The sequence below is a fragment of the Triplophysa dalaica genome, chromosome 6 (genome assembly GCF_015846415.1).
Source record: "Triplophysa dalaica isolate WHDGS20190420 chromosome 6, ASM1584641v1, whole genome shotgun sequence".
Lineage (NCBI taxonomy): Eukaryota > Metazoa > Chordata > Actinopteri > Cypriniformes > Nemacheilidae > Triplophysa > Triplophysa dalaica.
In genome coordinates this window covers 15,794,940-15,815,012 of record NC_079547.1, presented here as the reverse complement: position 1 = coordinate 15,815,012, position 20,073 = coordinate 15,794,940, and the positions used below count along the sequence as shown (strand labels likewise).

General features: G+C 38.7%; 1 protein-coding gene across 1 annotated transcript in view; it reads right to left on the bottom strand.

Annotated features, from left to right (window-relative positions):
• Window positions 1-14,479, bottom strand: part of brinp3a.2 (bone morphogenetic protein/retinoic acid inducible neural-specific 3a, tandem duplicate 2) — a 37,965-nt gene extending 23,486 nt beyond the window's left edge. The window contains exons 1-2 of the mRNA XM_056751556.1: window positions 13,984-14,479; window positions 3,096-3,398 (exon numbers count right to left, since the gene is read on the bottom strand). Of these exons, the coding sequence (XP_056607534.1) occupies window positions 3,096-3,295 (200 nt within the window). The 5' untranslated portion in view covers window positions 3,296-3,398; window positions 13,984-14,479. The remainder of the gene's footprint in view (window positions 1-3,095; window positions 3,399-13,983) is intronic.
• Between the last annotated feature and the right edge of the window lie 5,594 nt (window positions 14,480-20,073).

The window sequence follows — 20,073 nt, the reverse complement described above, 5'->3', positions numbered from 1 at the left end:
CCCTCTGTATCTAAAAGAGCTTCCATTTTTCCATGGGTGTTCCAGCATGCATCAGCAACAACATGGACGTCGAGAGGCAGACAGAAAAGGAACGTCTTGGTCACTTGTGTAACTTCGGTTTACTTGATGGAGGGAACCAGATGTTGTGTCCTTTATGCCACAACGCTTCACTGTCCGCTGCAGCGACTGAGAATGCCGCTCAGGTTCCTCAGTCCAAAGGTGAATGATAGGGCACACCATCTTCCTTTTATACCCATATGTACCGGGCGGAGGTGAATGAATGCAGCACGCCTTCTCCCTCTTATACCCGGGTATAGAACCTATCAACTTCTGACTAGTTATGAAAAGGCCAATGAAATTGGCGAATTAAATTTCCATGCTGGACTCCACCCCCGGATACCCGGGTACAAGAGGAAGACGGTGTGCTGCATTCATTAACCTTTGGGCTGAGGAGCCTGAGAGCCTCTCACGACTGCTGCAGCGGGCGGCACGCGTTGTGGCATTAAGGACACAACGTCTCATTCCCTCCATCAGGTGATCTGTGGTAACATCCATAACCAAGACCTTCGAACCAACGTTGAGAGACCGACAGATGGGGTTCCTATGGAAAACGTCACTGCACTACAATTCCGTGCGAAGTACAATCTCTAGCGAAGTGACGATGACTGGCCTGGGCGTGTCAGACGTGAGCGCTTTCGCAAAATTGTAATCTTCCAGTCGATAGGTTGGGGGATCCAAGAGCTTTTGGAAAGGTGGGAAGCGCCTTACCACCGGCCGTTACGGGCGGGGCCTTGTTTCTCTTAACAGCAAGAAGCCGCCCGGTCAGGTACACTGGTTAAGCACTATTTACTCGGAGGTGGAACGTGCTACAGAGACCACTTCCTACCATAGGGAGGATCTTTAATGGACACATCAACATGGTCTCGCCGTCAGGGGAGACCTCATGGGAAAATGTGCGGACTGAAGTATTTTACCGCAAGGTCCAGGTCCACCTAGGGAAGAGGTCATGGGTTACCAAGGTGGGGAGAGAGGACATTTATTATTATTTAATAATAATCTCTCCGTTGGAGAGGGCCTGGGCTGCTGGGGAGCAAATGGCGCAAGGGATCTGGAAGGTCTGTAGGCGGCCGAGTCGCGGCGGGGTAGAATATAGCTGATCGCCTCCGTCTGCTTCTTCACTGTCGAGAACTGTTGTGAAAAGTCCATGACAGTGTCACTGTACAGCCCACCTTAAGCGATTGGTGCACCGAGAAAGCAGACTTTCTTGTCTTCATGCATCTGTGCCAGGTTGAGCCAGAGATGCCTCTCCTGGACCACGAATATGTACAGCGCCCGACCCAAGGTCGGTGGCGGTACGGAGTTCCTGCATCAAGCCTGGGTCGGTTAGTAAGGGCGACAGAACTAGTTTGATATGCTTTAGCCGAAAAAGGGGCGTTCCAGATCTTACTCAGTCCCTCATGCACTTCCGGGAAGAATGGATTCTCAGCGTTAGGAGCGGCTTTGAGTCGAGCTCAGAGCCCAGGTACCATGTGTCCACCCATCGGCTCGGGAAAGCATGGCTGACATCTCAATGTCCGCTTCTTCCTGAGCTCGACCACCTAAAGGAGGGAGCTGTAAGGAATCGTCGGGATCGGATGCCAGTAAATCACCCTCCGATGCTGCGATAGACATTTCATCATCATTATGCACCTTTTCTGATAATTTCTGATTTGGGAGTTATAGTTTGTTAGAAAAATGTAGGCTATTGTTGTCTAAATGATCAGCCAAAATGCATAAAACGTTTTTAGTTTTTGGTTGAAAATTGTCTTGTGTAAGCGGACTAGGCAAACTAGGCCTGTCGCAATAGTCAATTTATCGACTTGATGTCGGTAATTTTTGTTGATAGAATATATCGCCATTGTGTTTATATATGAGTTTGTTTACATAAAAATGTATGACATTAACATTTTATCAGATCGCTCTGTCTCTGTTAGTGCTGCCCTGTGTGTCAAAAGCGGGGCTCGCGTACACACACACAATCACACGCAAGCATACAGTCGAACAAACGGTGTGGACAGCGGCAGATGAAAAGACTTGATGAGATATACTGTGATTTCATTGTAAACATTAATTTTAAAGTCTTACTTTTACATTAGTGATACGCGAGCGGTTGCACGTCAGTGTCCTCTGGTTCAGAGACACGAAAGCAAAGAGCTATCACATACGTCGATCATACTAGCAAATCCGCTGGAGAAAACAAAAGGTATTTGACCCGTTTCAAGTCTACTCAGAATCTTGATGTTTAAGAGATCGAATATTGCAGCTTTGATAAGTAAAGGAGATCAAAAACGCCAGTGTCACTCATCAATGAAAATAACAAGCTTCAAATGACACATCACCGGTATCACTGATCTTCCAATTCTTTTCAATAAACTTTTACACCACTGTGTCTATCACGCTGTTAAATGAAGCTTTGCCAGGCTGACTGAGCCGCAAACGAAACGCTATTGGTTATTTTAAACGGGGGCGGGCCACTTGATATGTCTCACGCTCTCTGCATTTTTTCTTTCTAAATACGTCCACACATCAAATAATGCTGCACGTTCCAAGGCGTTTCACTGGGACTTTAAGAAAGACGTATGTATCACATACCAACGCAACTGGGAAAACTAAAAAGAGTTCTCTGTTTATGAGTCAGTATTTGATGTTCTGAAATAGCAATACCATTTGTTCATGCATGTTTCGGCATGTATCAATATGTGTCAGAGTACAAAGTTAAACATTAATCTGTTTTGAATACTCATTGCAAGAGATTCACATTGGCACTGATAATGCATGAAAGCAAACACTAGAATTGTACATCACCAGTTGCATGAATATACCAGAGCATTGCACAAATACCCAGATGATGGGGAGGTTACACAAATATTTATTTTACATATATTTTGAGTGTACACTTTGAGAGGCACTCTTTAAGTCATAACACAGTTTCATTAAATGTCCTGATCTCCCTTCAAAAGGTAATTTTAGTCATAATCCAGAGTATGCTTGGGTGAAACCGAGCAGATAAAATGAATGCATAAAACCCAAAATTATCCTTTTCAGTCATCACTCACCTGTAGATCTTGTATCTCGTAGAAAAACCTTGACGGTTCCTCTCCACAAAGTCAGTGTACTCCTGCGAGTGGTGAAATGGGCCCTTGTCGGAGAGAAGCCAGTCCAGGGGGCCTGCCGGACCTTCTTCAGCTATACTGGCATACCCTGTCAGCCAGCAGTGGAGGCTGAAAGTCAGCAGGAGCAGCTCCCATAGAGCCATGAGGGAGCGGCACGACGCTTCAATAGCACAGGCTCTGGTGCAAGACCACACTCCACCCCTCAGCACTGAAGATCAGCATGGCTTCAGCCCCACAAACGCTCCCCTAAACACACAATTCCCAGTCAGATTAACACAAGGACATCCATAAAGTAGTAAACACACCATCACCTTCACTTTTACATTGACAAATGAACCAAAAAGCTACCGTTCTCATAATTTTTAAATGTACGCACAGAGATGCACATTAAGAGGCAATTAGTAGGAGATTCTGTTTCCTTGAGGCCATGAAAACTACTTGGGACACCAGAGAGATCTTGTCAACATCGAGAGGAAAGAAAAGTAAGATGATTCATTGTGGGAATAATGCACTAATTGTCTGTAAGTGAGAAGTGTAATGTATTCACATAAAAATGTTCTCTAAATGGTAATGAGTGTTTTAGTACTTCAAAGGAACAAGCTATCACCAAATTAACACAAAAAAATCTAAGTGAAATAAAAGGAACCTCCTGTGTTTGAGCAGCCTTCGCACAACTCTTCTGTATTATGAAACTGAGAAGCGGTCCCAGAAATCACACTGCGTGCTTATATTAAAGAAATTTCTGATCATTTATGCAACCTTCTGTTGTGTAAAACCTGCTCTTTGCCATTCAATGGAAATAAATGCTGACCAGGGGCAGTTTAGTCTCATATTGCCAGACTGACAGACTTCAAAGCTGCTTTCAGCGGCCAAGGACTGCCCAAAAGCCTGTCTCAAATGTAAAGCCAACAACAAGAGTTTGTTTTGTGAGGCTTTATTTTTAAGAGCATCATTCTAGGTCTTCTGGAAATACCGTAGAATTTATCAAATGATGAACTCTAAAGCCGTATGCATCAGACATTCAGCCAACGTTCTGTGGGCGTAAGGTTTGCGACTGTGACCATGGGCTGTGAAGCTCCAAAAAGGCAAAATGCACCATTAAAGCACCTTAAAAGATGTTAAAGCAACACATTTCATGTCTTCTGAAACCATGTGTGAGGAAAAGACAGAAATCATTAATTACTGATAATCTTCTCCACCACAGCCCTCAAATCTCAGTTACGCATGCATACGTTCAAATGTGTGTGTCGGAACATCACACCAAGTTTGTCAAAGTTGCTAAATAACATTGGTTCTCATAATTGAAATGTGCACAATGAGATTTCACAGCCACGGCAGATGCGAATATCTTTAGTAAACAAGGACATCCGTTTCAGTCTGTTCTTCAAACAGAGCCATCGTATGAAATTGTAATACTGCATTCTTCTTATGGGCTACGTGAATAATATTTCATGGTATACCTCGGATTCTTTTTGGAGTTTCCTGGTAACCATTCACTTTTAATGTGTGGAAAACATCATCTTGTACATGTTTTTTTGTGTGTCCACTTAAAGCAAAATGATTCCACAGGATTTGTCATTTTTGGGTGCGCTATACCTCTAGGTCTAAAGCGTTTCCAGTGCATTAAGAGGTGACAACACAGCTACGGTTTAAATGTAAGCACTACATTTCATTCCTGTGGTAAACAGATGCCATGAGACTGAATGAGAGCGTTTTCAACATCTCTTTCAGCAGTTACTTCTCAGCCTCTGCTGGAGTCCCACCCCTTGTTCTAACCTTGTTATTATTTCCCATTTTCCACCAAGCACTGTCAATCATTTTCCGCTTCTGTGAGCAAACCAGATGTTGGAAAAGAGGCTCATTACTGTATTCTGATGACAGCCTGTCAAGTCATATGTGTGGATGACATATAAAAGTCATAATACATATGTCGAATAGTGAAAAGATTGATTAAAATACACACTAACCTAGAGATATTTATATAAAATATTTCAAAAGCATGCAATGCGCATTCATTAAATTATATGTATCATCACTGTACATAAAATACTGTAGTAGAACGTCTAAATATTGAGGGATTTAAAAAAAGCCCTATTATATTCTTATACCCTATAATTTATTCAGCGCAGAATATCGATATCCATCATAAAGCATATTTTAGCAACAGTGTCCTTGAAGCTAAACCAGTACGCCATGGTGCTAAAAATTCCAAGGTCACACAAATATAAAATGTTCTGAATAAGCTGGTTTGAATAAACGCATACATTTAATTAAACATAAAACTCAAATCTTAAAGTCAAGTCAACCATGACAGTAGGTCCACAAGCAGTCTTTTCTCCTATGGGTGATCTTTCTTGTGCAGAATGTGTGAACAATCTACAATGTATAATGCATGTAACATGCACATCCATAAGGGCGTGAATGCGACCCCAACCAGGGGCGGCGATGCTTTTGGCTGTGATTACAGCAGATGTCAAAGCAAAGCTTTTCGGCATGGCATCTGATTCTTCAACGCACACATCCGTACTTCTACATGCATATTGATGAGGAGGTCTCGGTGGAACACAGAAACCACTCAGTAGGGATCCTACAATGAATTGCTCTTTAGCGCCACAGTGCACCGCAAAAAGGGTCTTTCAAATACCGCAATCTCTACATTTTCAACAACAATTCTTTTGACTTTCTATTTTTTGCATAGAGTAACAATCACTTTGCTTTTGTGCAAAATCACTGTTTACACTCCTCCAGAGAGCAGAGCGTTGTCGAAAAGATATCTAGTTTTATCACTCTCTATACTTTCTTTGTGATGGTAGCTCTTTTTGACAAAGTAAAAATGTGGCAATTAAAACATGTGTAATGTAAATAATAAGGGCTCTGTTCATGTTCACAGTAGTAGTTTCGTTCTTAATACAAAGCAACATAATTGCAGTGAGCAACTTGCAGTTATGTCTGTACTTTATACCCAGAGCAGAATGGCAAAGAGAACAGGGTAGCAATCTCTGTAACTATAGCACTCTGAAATATAACTTGAAAGCTCAAGTTAACATCAGACTGAATCATGCCCTTTTGGGCAATCTTTATAAAACGGAAAATATAGAAAACATACATGCATCGAAAGCACTGTAAACTTTAACACAATCTGTCACTATAATAACATTACCCACACTCACCCAGCAATAACCGGATTTTGGTTATTATCTGCAGAAATTATAGCAGGTATGTGTCATTCCCCGTTAACAATGGAATCACAATATCTGTGCTCAAAAAATCACACTTCAACAAGTGATGTTCAACAAATCCGCCCTAAAACAGGAACCAATGTACTTTGTAGAAATGCATTGTTTATTAGCAGTTATGGAAGTAAGAGTACCAATGGTGTTAGTTACAAATAACTGAACAGAAAGTGGCATGAAATGTTATATGAATGCCATCATGGACACTTCTGTTAACTTCTACACAACTTTATGTTGATAATGTCACTTTTGGGAAGTTGCTTTGAAACTGTATTAGGAAATGCACCTACAAAATATACACCATACAACTTTAACTGTGAACTTCGAGGTGTGAAGGTTTAGAAATTATAATCTAAACATGCCTACAGAATATATGACTATTGGTGAAAGAAGCGTAAATGACAGGAAGGAGTGTGTAAACATCCTGTAAATTAAGAAAATTAAGAAGTCGGCATTAGAAAAATATAAATGGGCAATTCCGTGAAAATGTCAACATTACGACGAAAAAAATACGTTTTTACGAGCGGTTTTTACTAAGGTAACAGCACAGATTTTAACATTTGGTGGCTTAAATAACCATGCGAGATCTCTCTTCAAATTTGTAAAGCATTTTATTTTTATTTTAGTGTATGACTTTTCATAGTCCGGTTAGTACAATTTTCAGGATTGTCACATCCAAAACGCTACACATTCCTTATAAATGGAAACATGAAGTAAAGTAACTATATAATGTTCTATAAAGAGCATTCCCTTCTCCATTCATTGGGTATTATTGCTTCAGGGTTGTGTATTTTTTTAAAGAAATCCTACAAAGTTTATCGTCTCCCAAAAATGCGTATTTTTTGGTCACATCGCATGTTTATTTCCCTTTTTTTAAATATAATTTTTTTTTCAAAGACTGTCATTTTTTGATGTTTAGAATCAACAAGGGTTCCGTAAAATAAAAACAGATGGTTCAATATAATTGTATGTTACGTCCATAACGCAAAACGTCCTAACGCTGGAATTGAACAAATACAGAAAAGATAGTTTTCTGAAAATCTAGGAGAAAATAATTATTCAGAGGTGTGTTGGAATAAAAAGTTACCCCTACAGAGATCTCATAAAGAGTGTGTTTTGTAAGGCCTTTGTGCAGAAATATTATGTACGGTTTTGCACGATCATCTCGGCCTTGCTACACGACACACAGTTTTTCATTTAAACTAGATGTTGCAGGAGTATTTGTATCATAACCTGTAGGGCTTCCAATAGCTATGCAAACGCTCACATTGTAATTTGTCATGTAAATGGTGACTATGACAAGGTCCTGTGTATTACCCTAGGGGAAGAACCATTTTAAAACTACCAAATAAGACCCTGCCTAGTAAAAAGAGATGAACAGTTTATACAAATTCCTACCTAATCTACAAAAAAACAATATAACATTGTGCCATTTTGCTCAGTGAGAACATTGACTAACTATATTCATTAAGCAGCGTTGAGACTTTTAGATTACAGGCTCAGAATGTGATTGCAGAGTGTTTATAAATAACTCACTGCAAACAAACAGCAAAAAAAGTTATCAGAAACTGCAGCCCCTGCAATGAAAGTCTATTCGGGGGAAATAATATAAGAAACTTGAAGACGTTGGGTGATCAGAGCGACCAGTATTAATATGTTTCATTAAAAATGCTTTAAAAGTGAAGTCTTATATAAAATTATTTAGATGCACTTGACTTGACTTCCCACATCATACTTCTCAATGCGTTAATATGGAGATGCCAATTGAATCTGGAAATATGCCTGTTGAATTGAACTCAACTCTAAAATGAGTATGACTCAAGAGTGCAGCTTGAAACTCCCTCTGAAATGCAATGAATTATTAGATACTGTATGTATCACATGGGAAACTGTGAACTCTTAATTTGTTTGAAATGTAATTTTCCAGACGTTGTTTGAGGTAAAAAGCATTGCCTGTTGGAAGTGAACTTGTTCAAAACAATTAAATTTTTACTAAATGTATATTCAAATGATGCTGCCTCAGGTTGTGTCTGGTTTTACTGTTGCTTCACTCTTCCATCCAACCAACATTTTTCACTATCTCCAAGGCCTTAACCTTAGATTACAAAGGCAATCTAAAGTGGTTTTGAGACTGATATGATGAGATTTGGGAACTCAACAAACTTGGGTTCTCAATGGTATTTCAGTCAGTCATGCTCGGAGGACAGACTCAAGTGTGCACTTTGGACTCAGGGCATCTGTTCAGTTCTATTATATAAAACCTGTGCAATTGCACTGAGATTTGGCCGTCTCTGCTTGAAACATGCAAATGAAGCTGCATTGTTTAATACGTCTCCTGCTCTACATTTGCGTCCTTAGGGTGGACGGAAGTTTGCTAGACTGTTTGCATGAGTGTGTTTTTGCAGAGCCACTTAAAGAGAACTTTTAGGTTCTAAGACGGGAGCTGATAAATTGACTTCCTCCTCTCTCTGCTGACGGAGCTTTTATTACAAATTAGCCAAGTTATTCATTGACCCCTGACAGTCAACTTAGTCTTTCATTGTGCACCTAAGGGTAAGAGGTTTCTTAGTGAAATAATCTGGCTGCGAGAGAAAATAATTTATCCATGTTTCGTTTAAGTGCAAAGGGATGTGTACAAGGAGATGTGTGGTGGTGAGTAATGCCTCAAAGAGAATGGTTCAGCAGATGGATGTTACAGCAATAGAATAAAAATAAAATGCTATGTTTCTTATCAGTTAATGGGGCAGAAAGAATGGTTAAAAGTGTGATAGCTCTTGTGTTGGGTATTAAATGCAAAATCAAACATTCTCTGTAATCTTGCTGTCTGTTTGAGAAATGGACCCTAGGAAACTACAATCCACGAAACAAAAATAATTGTTAGATTCTAGATGAAACCGATGACGTTGTATTGTGATTTTCTTCAGGCTTTTGGCCTGCACAAGTTAAGTGCACCCCATGACACCTATGGAGGAGCAGCTTATCACATGACAATCATTTTGAGCTACAGGAAAAAAGTGAAACATAGTTGTCGAATTTGAGATTTCATAAAAAATTTATACATTCCACTTGTCTCGCGATCCCAATGCCGTAATTAAACATCTAAAATGATCTTCATTTGTTTACATTTTCTGAGAGGTGCACCTTCCAAAGTCTGAGGTTTTGGCGCTGTTTTCTACTGCAAAGGGGAAAACAACAACACACAAAAGGATTTAAAAAATTCTAAATGTATAAGAATTATAAGAATATCTTATAAGAATAAGATTGTTCTAGATGTATGAGTCTACACTGTAAAATAACAGCTTTTCCTGTAAAATTACGTTTTTCATGTTTTTCTTATAAACATACAGTCTTTTCTGTAAATAACAGAAAGTATTTTAAAAATATTGAATCGTAAAAACAAAAATTGTCAAATTCTTGCAAATTACAGTTTTTTAACTATGTACACCATGAATATAATAATAAAAATGTATTTTTTTGAGCAAATTCACAATTAAACTTTGATTTAAACTTTGAAGTTAAAATTGAATTTCAAGTACTTGAGTATTTAAAATGTGAAACTGCAGTGCACAAGCTTAGAATAAAAATATTGTTTGTTGGTGTAGATGAAAATAGTTATCGCTATAGTTTACATTCTTGGTGAACGGGCATTAAACATTACAAAATTGCATTTAATATCACATATGCCCCTACGAGCATAATGTCTCTATGGGCATGACACACATTTTAATGGGGTTTGAAAAGGTTTTCAGTTTACAAAACTAGGCTGTGGTAATTGCTATTTTTATATAAATATATAAATCACATTAATTGGAATACAAAACTATATTAAAAAGCTTTTGATCTTTAAGCTGTTATGAACAAGGTAGCAGTTCTTTTGATCATGAATTTAATCATTTGTTTATGTGATTCATTATCATAACCGAATAACTTTTGATTTCGATGAAGCATATGCAGCTGAAAATAGTAGAGGTGTAAATTGGACTGCTCATCATGATACGATGCAGTATCGATTTTCTCCGCCAGTGATTCGATATTTGTCAATACCTGTGAACTATTTGTAATTCAATTTGATTAATTTACCCTAAATCAGAAATGCAACCAAAATATATAAGATGAACGTTGAATTAAACTCTTTGAAAACTGCAAGCATTCTGTCCAAATGAGACATTTACAACAAACTATAGTGTTTCTGCTAGGGTTTTATAGAACAGTGGGGCTGGATGAGGACATAGGCTAATTAACATATTCATGATTTCATCGCATCATTTTGTTTGTTGCAAATTCCGACCCATTTTACTTCTGCTTTCGAATTTTTTTTAAAACAGCATATTGCCCAATAAAGCCGTTCTCCTGTACATATTTTCTGTGTCCTATTTATATATCAAACAGCCAGTAACAGTGTCATGTTTTTGGAAACGCTGTTTTCTTATACTCTTTCATTAAAGAGTCGGCCGCCGTACGGTGAACTGAATGTGATACCTCTCCAGAGATACTCTTGTTATAGGGAGATGAACAAAAGTCACTAAAACTAATGAAAGAGTGAGGAATGGGGACGTGGAGAGTTCAAAGTAAAGGTACCTCATATCAATATATTACCCGAGGCATTGATGCATTGGAATTATTATATAATTAATCAATACATCGATTCATATCGATATATTGTTTCACCCCTAAAAAAAAGCTGTGGCTATTGAAGTCAGGACATATGCATGCAAAGTGTAAGGGTTTATAGTGGATTCATTATCCATGATCATTAAACAAAAGGGTTCATTCCATTAAAACGTCTGTAAGTTCTTATAAAACGCAACAAAGGATTGATTACAGGTTTGATATGAACCCAACTGTAAAAACACCCAAGATGCTGCTGTAATTGCTGTTTTAATTATTACGTTCGTCATCGTAAAGTTCTCACTTTTGCATTTTTATTTGGCCACACATCAGGGTAAAGCCCAAGAGCAATGGAGGGAAAAGCGGCAATTAATCTTAACAAACCACACATAGTCTTCTTGTAAAAGATGGGCTTTGCCAGATCTACAGTAGAGTAAGAAAACTTAAAGTCTTCTCTTCAAACAAAGGCCATTATGAGTTGGCACTGATATTGAGGAAATATATCAAACCAAAGCACTTTACAATGAATTAGCAAATTAACAGAAATCCATGCAATTTTATTGGAATTTAAGTCGTCTAACTATCAGAGTAAAAATGGCTGATACAAGTATTGAGGTCAATTCTTCAAAAAGCAGCTTTTCTGTAGAATCCGAAAATCGTATAAATTTCATACGTCACAGAATGAACTGATCCTAATAATGCTGATAACCTTAAGCAGCGTTTCTTTTCTGCATGTCTTGCTTGTCATTTTGTACACGCATCACAGTCTTTGTTTGCCTGGTTGAAAGGTGCCGTGTCACATCTTTACTTTCTTTTCAACCGCGTACTCCTGAGGGCATCTTTGTTTTCAAGGTTTAATCAGTGAGCCGATGTCTTTTCACACATTTGTCTCACAGAAATCTCAGTATCAGGATGGATTCAGAGATCCAACTCATTATCATAAAATAATGGGCTACGGCATGCAGTCGTAAAGCTCCACTACGGCTCGGGCCTGTCTGCTTGCTGTCTGTTCGACCAATCAGTTCATGGTGTGAAATTTCTGATGTGCTGGAATTGCTGTAGAAGGGCCTTCACGCATGAGTCATTCATTAATTTGAGGACTTGTTAGGGAGCCACTTTACCTGCAGATAGTCATTTGAAGGGAAAAGGCCCCATTGAGGCAAATTCACTAGACTGGGAGAGGTATTTCTATTTGGCTCTCAGCGGCCATCATCCGTAGTTGTATCGTGCATTAGTATAGGATGAATGAGCCATTGAGCTAACACAAGATTGGATGCTGATGCTAGCGCGTGTGTGCGTAATTGTGTACCTGTGCGCTAAAAGGTATTTTTGTCTGTTATGTGTACGCCAAAAGCACTAAATGCTGTTTTTGGAAATGGCAAAAACTGTGCCAGTAGATAGCAATGATGAGAGACAGCTGGGATACAAAGGCGCTCATGACACACTTAGCCAGACCCCATATACACAGAAATGTGAATACAGCATTCAACTTGTCACTGTTCTGGTCCCAGTGGCTATTCTGCAAAGACATGCACTGTGCGGGCTAACAGCACTCACACAGAGAGAATACACAGAGCAATAAGCAATACATAAAGAATGCCTGCCTCTATGAACTGCAATATTAAATGTAGTTTTCAAAAACAACAAACCAAATGTCCAGTCAGTCACCAGGTCCCCTGCCTGTCAAACACCCAATAAATACACTATATTGAGGTGAATTTTGCATATAACGGTAGTAGTGAACAACAGATCCCAGGCAACAATGTTCTTCGCTCCAGATACTTCTCAGTTTTGGCTTTGGTAATAGTGACGTCTCTAATGTTTTATGTTAAATGTAGAGTTCACCAAAAAAATTTTAATCTATTCACCCTTATGTCATGCCAAACCTGTATAACTTTCTTTGTTCTGCAGAACACAAAAGAAGATACTTTGAAGAACATTGGTAACCAAAAAATAATGGCCCCCATTGACTTCCATTGTGGGGACAAAAATCGCTGAGACATTTATCAAAACATCTTCTTTTGTGCTCCACTGTGGAAAGAGTCAGGTTCAAGTTTACAACCACACGAGGAGGAATAAAATATCTCTTTTTATATATCTCATTTTGGGTAACTATTCCTTTAAATTACGGTTTAACAAATATTGACTGACCAATAGCACGCGTTTGGGCTGGCACTGCAGATGATGGCCAAACAAGATTATCATTTTTGTTGTTTTTGCTGTGCTTAATGGCAGCTTAACCTAAACATTGGATTTACTTCTTATAATGAATTCTAGACTTTTTCAAATGGTTTAAATGCATGCATTGCCAATTCAGACTAGTGGGAAGTCATGATTGTTTAAATACATTCATCTTCAACATATATATTTTAAAGCAAAGCATTTGGTGATGCACACCCAATGCCAAACACTGTGCATGTTTTGGGAAATGAAGAGGCACGTAACATAGATCAACTGTGCAGGGTTTGTCTGTGCTCTCTCCATTGAGAGTGATACTAGCACTGTGGTTTCAACTCTATTCAATACAACAACTACATACATTATTTCTTAATGTTGTATTTGTACACCCAACATGTTAAAATTCAGACCACAATATAAGCTATTTAAACAAAATTGACACTAATAGCAACAACAGATTCGCTGGGCTGCAAACTACGATCATCATCAGAGAGTTCTGTGTATATGCCTACAGCAATGTAGACTAGAGCACACTTCCATTAAAAGAGAGAGAGAGAGAGAGAGAGAGAGAGATGCCGTTGTCTGTATATCCAGCAACACATGGTACAACTCAATATAAATACATGAATGGTCTTGAGAGATCACAGTTGTAACTCGTGAAAGGCGCTGTGCAGCAGTGGGGTTGCTGTATGCTCATCATTCATAATAATGGCGTAACATTTGTTAAAAGTTGTCGCGATCTCCGCGCTGCAGCAAACGACAACGATTATATACAAACCATGCCAAAACTGCATAGAGAAAAAACAACTCACCACAGAGCAGGTCAGCGTAACCTCAAACTTCATCCGCTCCTATTCTTCGCAATATTTTACAGAAGTGTTTGTTTTCCGTTACGCGAATATTTAACCGGCATCGACGTTAAGTAATGAAATTTCTTGAGGTAACGACAAAATGGACGAAAGGTCGGTCAGCACCTCTACGTTTGAACTGGCGCTACTTCGTTATAGTCCGCTGGAGAACTTTGGCAACAAATCGCTCCCATCAGATAACGAAGGTACGGTTATCCGTCCGGTGTTGAATTGTTCCAGAAAGACATTAATATAAGCGATAATCAAACAATGTCTTTGCGAATATAAATCCACTAACAGCGATAGAAAAGATTAGAAACGGAGCGTGGCTCTCGGTTAAAGTGCGCGGCTCAGTTGCGCGCGAGTGCAGGATTACATCCGCCGACAGACTGCGACACTGTGAGGCTCCTCTCTGTCTATTGAAAGTGCCAATGGATATTCCTTTATAAAGTCAGCACCATCACATAGCTCTGCTTGACCCTCCTACTCTGCATCGTTTTCCGTGTATGTGTGTGTGTTTCTGTGTGTGAGCCAAATTTCAATGGATAGACGCTGGCAGTCAGGGGTTGGTTCTGCACTCTCTCTCACCCATTCACATGTTTAAAACACAAGCCCTCTGTAATGGCTTTTCGGGGGATATGCTTAAAACCTTAGACGAGCCAGGAATGACAACTACGTTTCCAAATCTAGAGACTTGTGGAACTGATGTCCTATCTCACAAAATACTCTTATCGTACCGTGGTTTTTCACTAATAGCCCACTAATACTAGACAAATAGTCATGCCTACTGGGTCAACAGGTCAGAACCCATTCTCGGACCCATAAGGTAAATATAACCTGTGAGTCATTCTATGCAAATGTTGTCAATTTGAAGGCCCTTTAATGTGGGGTTGGATAAATGTGGGCAGCATGTGTGGGATCCGTGGTGTCTCTTCTTGGCCCCAAGCCTCTTTACGTTTATGCACTGCGACTGATTCAGACTCCTGTGACATCCAATAAAAATCATTCCTCTGATTTCAGCATGTTGCATTAATATTCACATATTTCTATTAGTAAATGAGAGCAAGACAAGAGTATTGTTGCAGCATGAGTTCACTACAGCCATGCTTTGATGTGTGGCCGTATTCAGACAGGGAATAACTTCCATTTCATTAAAGTCAAAGCATTTGTCAAACCCAATTCGAAGGGACTCCAATCATAATTTCTCTGTAAGCATAGACAAACCTAGCACTAATCCATTAAAGAGGTTGAAAAAGATTGTTTGTCGTTGGGTTAACTGATGAAACATAGATCACGCTTGTGTGCGTGTTAGAGAGAAAATTGTGATAGATTAGTGTAATGCTCTACTGGAACTGTCCGTGGTGCTGAACTGTTATAGCATATGGTCTCTTTATCTGATAACACAGTCACTGCGCCACCAATGTTCATAGTGAGATATATTAGTCTAAAGAAGTGAACACCTTTAATACAGCTACTGACCAAATCATAATGCATGTACATTGAATTAAGACGTGTACGTTCTGGGATTACACTTGCAGCTCTGAAAAGTCCTTTAACAGATGGCAGACTCGCCGGATGTCTGCCGGTCCATCATTTGAAGGCCAAACTCTAGAAAGTCAGAGCAGTGTTTCTTACATTTCGACAAGCAATCAAGTGTAAATAGCCTCTCAATCATATTGAACGATAGTATCGGTAATGATCTATGATATTATGTAAATTATTTTAACAAGTCACAAGTAGCTGAAATACCTCTACTTGGAGTCCCTCCATAGCCAGTTTATGTTTGTTGATATATTAGAATCAAATGGGTTTAGTGTGCAAGTTGTGCAAGCCATATATCGAACGATCAAAGCTCAGAAGCTGACAGATTACAAGTTGATTAAACATTGGCTGGAAGATTACATCGTAAGGTCCTTTAATTTAAAAGTACGTAGTAATTTAAAAAAACTTCAACTGTTTAACCACTTTAACTGTAACAACACATACACAGCTGTGATTTTTAAAGCCTACACCCACAGCATATGTAATCATATAGGGTTTTAATAAAAGTATGTGCCTGCAAAGTGACATTGCACTAACCCCAACTTGTTTTATTTACACCAACTTGTATCTGACACATGTACATATACAGCCACGTAAAAAAATAAGAGACCATTCTAAATGTTAATTTAATCAGCATTTCTAGATGTATTGTGCCCATTCCAGTGCAGTGTCTGATGAATTTGAACAAATTCAAACCTCAGGAGTGACAAAGTCATCCAACAGCAATGTGAAAGACTGACAACATGACAAGACTGAACTTTTCTAAATACATGAACAAATATTACTGTTGTATCGCTTGGTTTTCTTTGCAGTATTTGATGTCTGTAAATACATAGCATTGTTTCCCGAGTTTTTTACAATAAACAATAATTCCTACATGATCATTTTACCTAACCGAATACCTGTATATAGTAAATTCTAAAAAACTGAAAATTATTTTGAAATGGTTTTCTGTGCCTATATTAAGTTATTAGTGTTTATAGTTCCTAAATGGCGGTGCATCATCGCATTTTTCCTGCTTCTTACACCGTGTCAACACCGGACGCAACCGGCGCACTGCATCCAGTGTGGAAAAAATGTAAAATATAATGGGTTCTAATGCGTTCTATTGTCTTTTGTCACGTTGCATCGCGCCACATCCGGTCAGAGTTAACATTCATATTTTGTCTCGCACTGTAATAACTTGTACTACGGGGATAGTCATGAAATAATTTATTTAAAGATAAAAAGTTGAATATGCCTGAATCAAGCTCAATACATAGGCTACACAAAAAGTTACTTTTATGGTTATACCAGTTGAAATTACTTTTTAAAGTAACTCCTCATGTTCATTGCTGTGGGTAGGCTCTAAACATTACAGACAGCTGTTTCATTGCATCTTTAAAACATATTATTAGAGGTTCATTGAACTCGTTGGATTTTATTGGCGGATCAAATCTTCTGTAGTGTTTTCTTGCCTACAGCACCTTTTATCATGTGGTCTGAGGATCCTATCAGTTCTTAAGCTTTTTAGTCCCTGCCGAGCACAGTTGGAGATTGAGATTATCTCTTACTCAGTTGGGAAACTTTCTCCGGCGTCTGAATTTAATGCTGTCAGATTCTGATGTAATTTGACCTTGGCCTTCCTCCCTATCCTGTGGTGAATATAGAAGACGGTTGGTTCAGATAACTCCATTCCGTGTGCTAGCAAAATGAATTTAGCTCTGTTGGACTAAGCTCTGGTTCACCCCGGGTCTATTTGTCCTGGTTTATCACTTTTCAGAATACCATCACCCAGAGCTGTTATCTGTTTTACATTTAAGCAGGCAAAATTATTCTGCCCCTTCTGTGCTGATGAGAAACACACAATACCTCCCACAGATTAACACATGCTATCTTTTATGATAGACTCATCTGCTAGTGAAAAAGAATATGGAAACGATAAATGCATTCTGGTCATCATGGGGTAAATTACAACACTAGCTTACCCGTTCCTATCATTTCACAAGGGTTTTATTAATATAATTATTATTTATTCATTTTGTCACCATTATAAATCTCCCAGATTTTATGTCCTCATACTGTTTTTATTATTACCTCAGAGGAGATGTTCTCATTGATTTTGCCATTGAGTTGCCCTTTCTGAGAAACATCTGCAGACTCTTTGATTGTAAAGGATTATTTTTGTGTCTTTTTTTCACATCATAAAAACTCATCTCTTTGTGCAGACCTGCTACATTCAGACCTCTGCTTATGCCTGCAAAATGTCTCTAAGTTGTTTCTTCAATATACCAAAGAATGAAAACGATAAAATGTGTTTTAATGCTGAAGAAATTCCCATTAATCTTGTTGCTTTATGGCATGGCAACTAATTTCAATGTATTTGAATAGAGAGAAACCTCTGGGACAAAGGTAGGATATCATTTTTAGTCCCTTGTGACAGGAGGCCCACTCGGAGCATCAAGATAATATTTTTTCTTTTATAATAACTCACATCAACAAAGGTTCCCAGGGCTCAAAATTAGCCTGTCAAATTTAATCCTTTTTGAAACGCAAAAGATAAAACGTGACAAAATATAGATTTCCTCAAACAAGTAACCCATTCTGTAAATTATTTAGGGATTATATATTTATAGACCTTAATTTGAAAATGAAAAGTAGGAACATTTTTGTTCATGTCACTGACACTAAAAAAGTAGGATCACTGAAACAGTATCTGATCCATCGACTGTTTTTAGCAGCAGCTTTATTTGAATCACTATATACAATGGTTAAATAATAATAGCAATTTTGATACACACAGAGCATCAAAATAAGTTTACGTTACAGGGGCATCAAAAGAGGCATGTCAAAGGCAAACAACGTTTGAGAATGTGATGTAAGAAGGAGGTTAACAAACCTGTTGGGCGCAAACTACTCCTTGGTTAAAAGGATTTGTCTGTTTCCATTTTGAAAGCCGCCAGGCTACAGCATTCTTAATCTGGTGTCTTTTTGAGTTAGAGGGAAAAAAACATTCCATACTCTTTCAGTCCACTGCCTCCTCTCAAACGCACACACAAAATCAATAGCCTGACAACTAAACAAGCAAATGCTGTTCGAGATTCATACAGTCAAAACACTTCATCCCGACTAATGGTACTGAAATTGCATTGGTTTTACCCAGGCGAGCATAAACACAACGTTATTTGACATAGCTAAATTAAAACCTAACAGCACATATTGTGCACATAAACCTAGCTTCATTTGCTCCAGAGGCAGTTTGGATAAATCTTGAGGTTTATGATGGTGGGTGTAATTCAGGGTCATAGAAGTGACTCCTTTGTGACAACGTTGAGAAGAGAGCTGGCAAAAAAGTGCGTGGCTCAGCATATTATATGGTGCTATTAAAATTCAATTTACAGTCAGTTTCAGGCATGTCTACTTCCATGCAATGTGAAGGCACCGCGCTTTCCGAGTTGGAAATGTGGCGGACGTTGCAAATTGACATGGCATTTCAGTGCCGTGAATCTATTTATTAACCTTATCACTGCTTGAACTGCCTTAACAATGCCTTTTCCTTGCAAAGACCTGGGCAGCGTTGTCAGCTGCTAAAATTAAAATACCGGCATTTTCCAGATGTATACGTAATGTATTGGGCATCTCTGTGAAAGATGTGTCATTGACAGGAAAAGCTGTGAGTACTTGTACATTTTTTAGCAATATGCTCTAAAGAGAGTCAATCACGTTGACCTAAAAATGTGTTATCATTACATATTTGTTTATGGTTGGCAACAGAAAAACATGTACGTCAAGTTTACATCAAGTTCAATGTCAACATGAATATACATAAATTGAGTTTCCCCAACATGTTTTATAATCAACATAAGAGCCCTTCAGGTTTTTCCAAACAAACAGCGCATCAAACACTAGCCTTGCACTCCATCCAGATTCATTTCTGATTAATTTGTTGGCATTGAAAGACAGAGCACACTGGACACCTGTTATTCGACAGGGAAATGTACGCAATGACCATTGTTTCCTTTAGCTCATCTCAGTTGTTTCTTTTTCCCGTTACCGCAGAGACACGGAGGGACACGTTGTGCAAACCCTGATTGACGGTAAAGTTTAAATTACTGAGAAATTCCAAGAGAGGCTCGGCCACTTGGGAAGAGCGACCACATTCTGCTCAAATCAGGCAAGGGCATCCCCATGTTCTTCAGGCTTAAATTAACAGTTCTAAAACAGACCCATGAGCTTGGTGCTAAATAAAATGAACGTGGATAATGCCAAGTTAATTAACACAGACCCAGATGCTCAGGCCTTATGAATGCTTGTTCTGCCAAAGAGTGAAAATTCTCCACTAGATATGTTTATTTTGACGTCAGTGCCTGAGTGTCAGTGAGACAGGCTGTGTAAGCCTCTGTTATAGCTTTGCTAATTTGGTTTTACTCAATTGTTTTTCTTGAATTGTATGATTCATTCCTGCTTCTTGGCATGCGAGGACACTGATGGCGATGGGAAGCTTTTAATGGATTGAATGTTGTCAGAAATGAG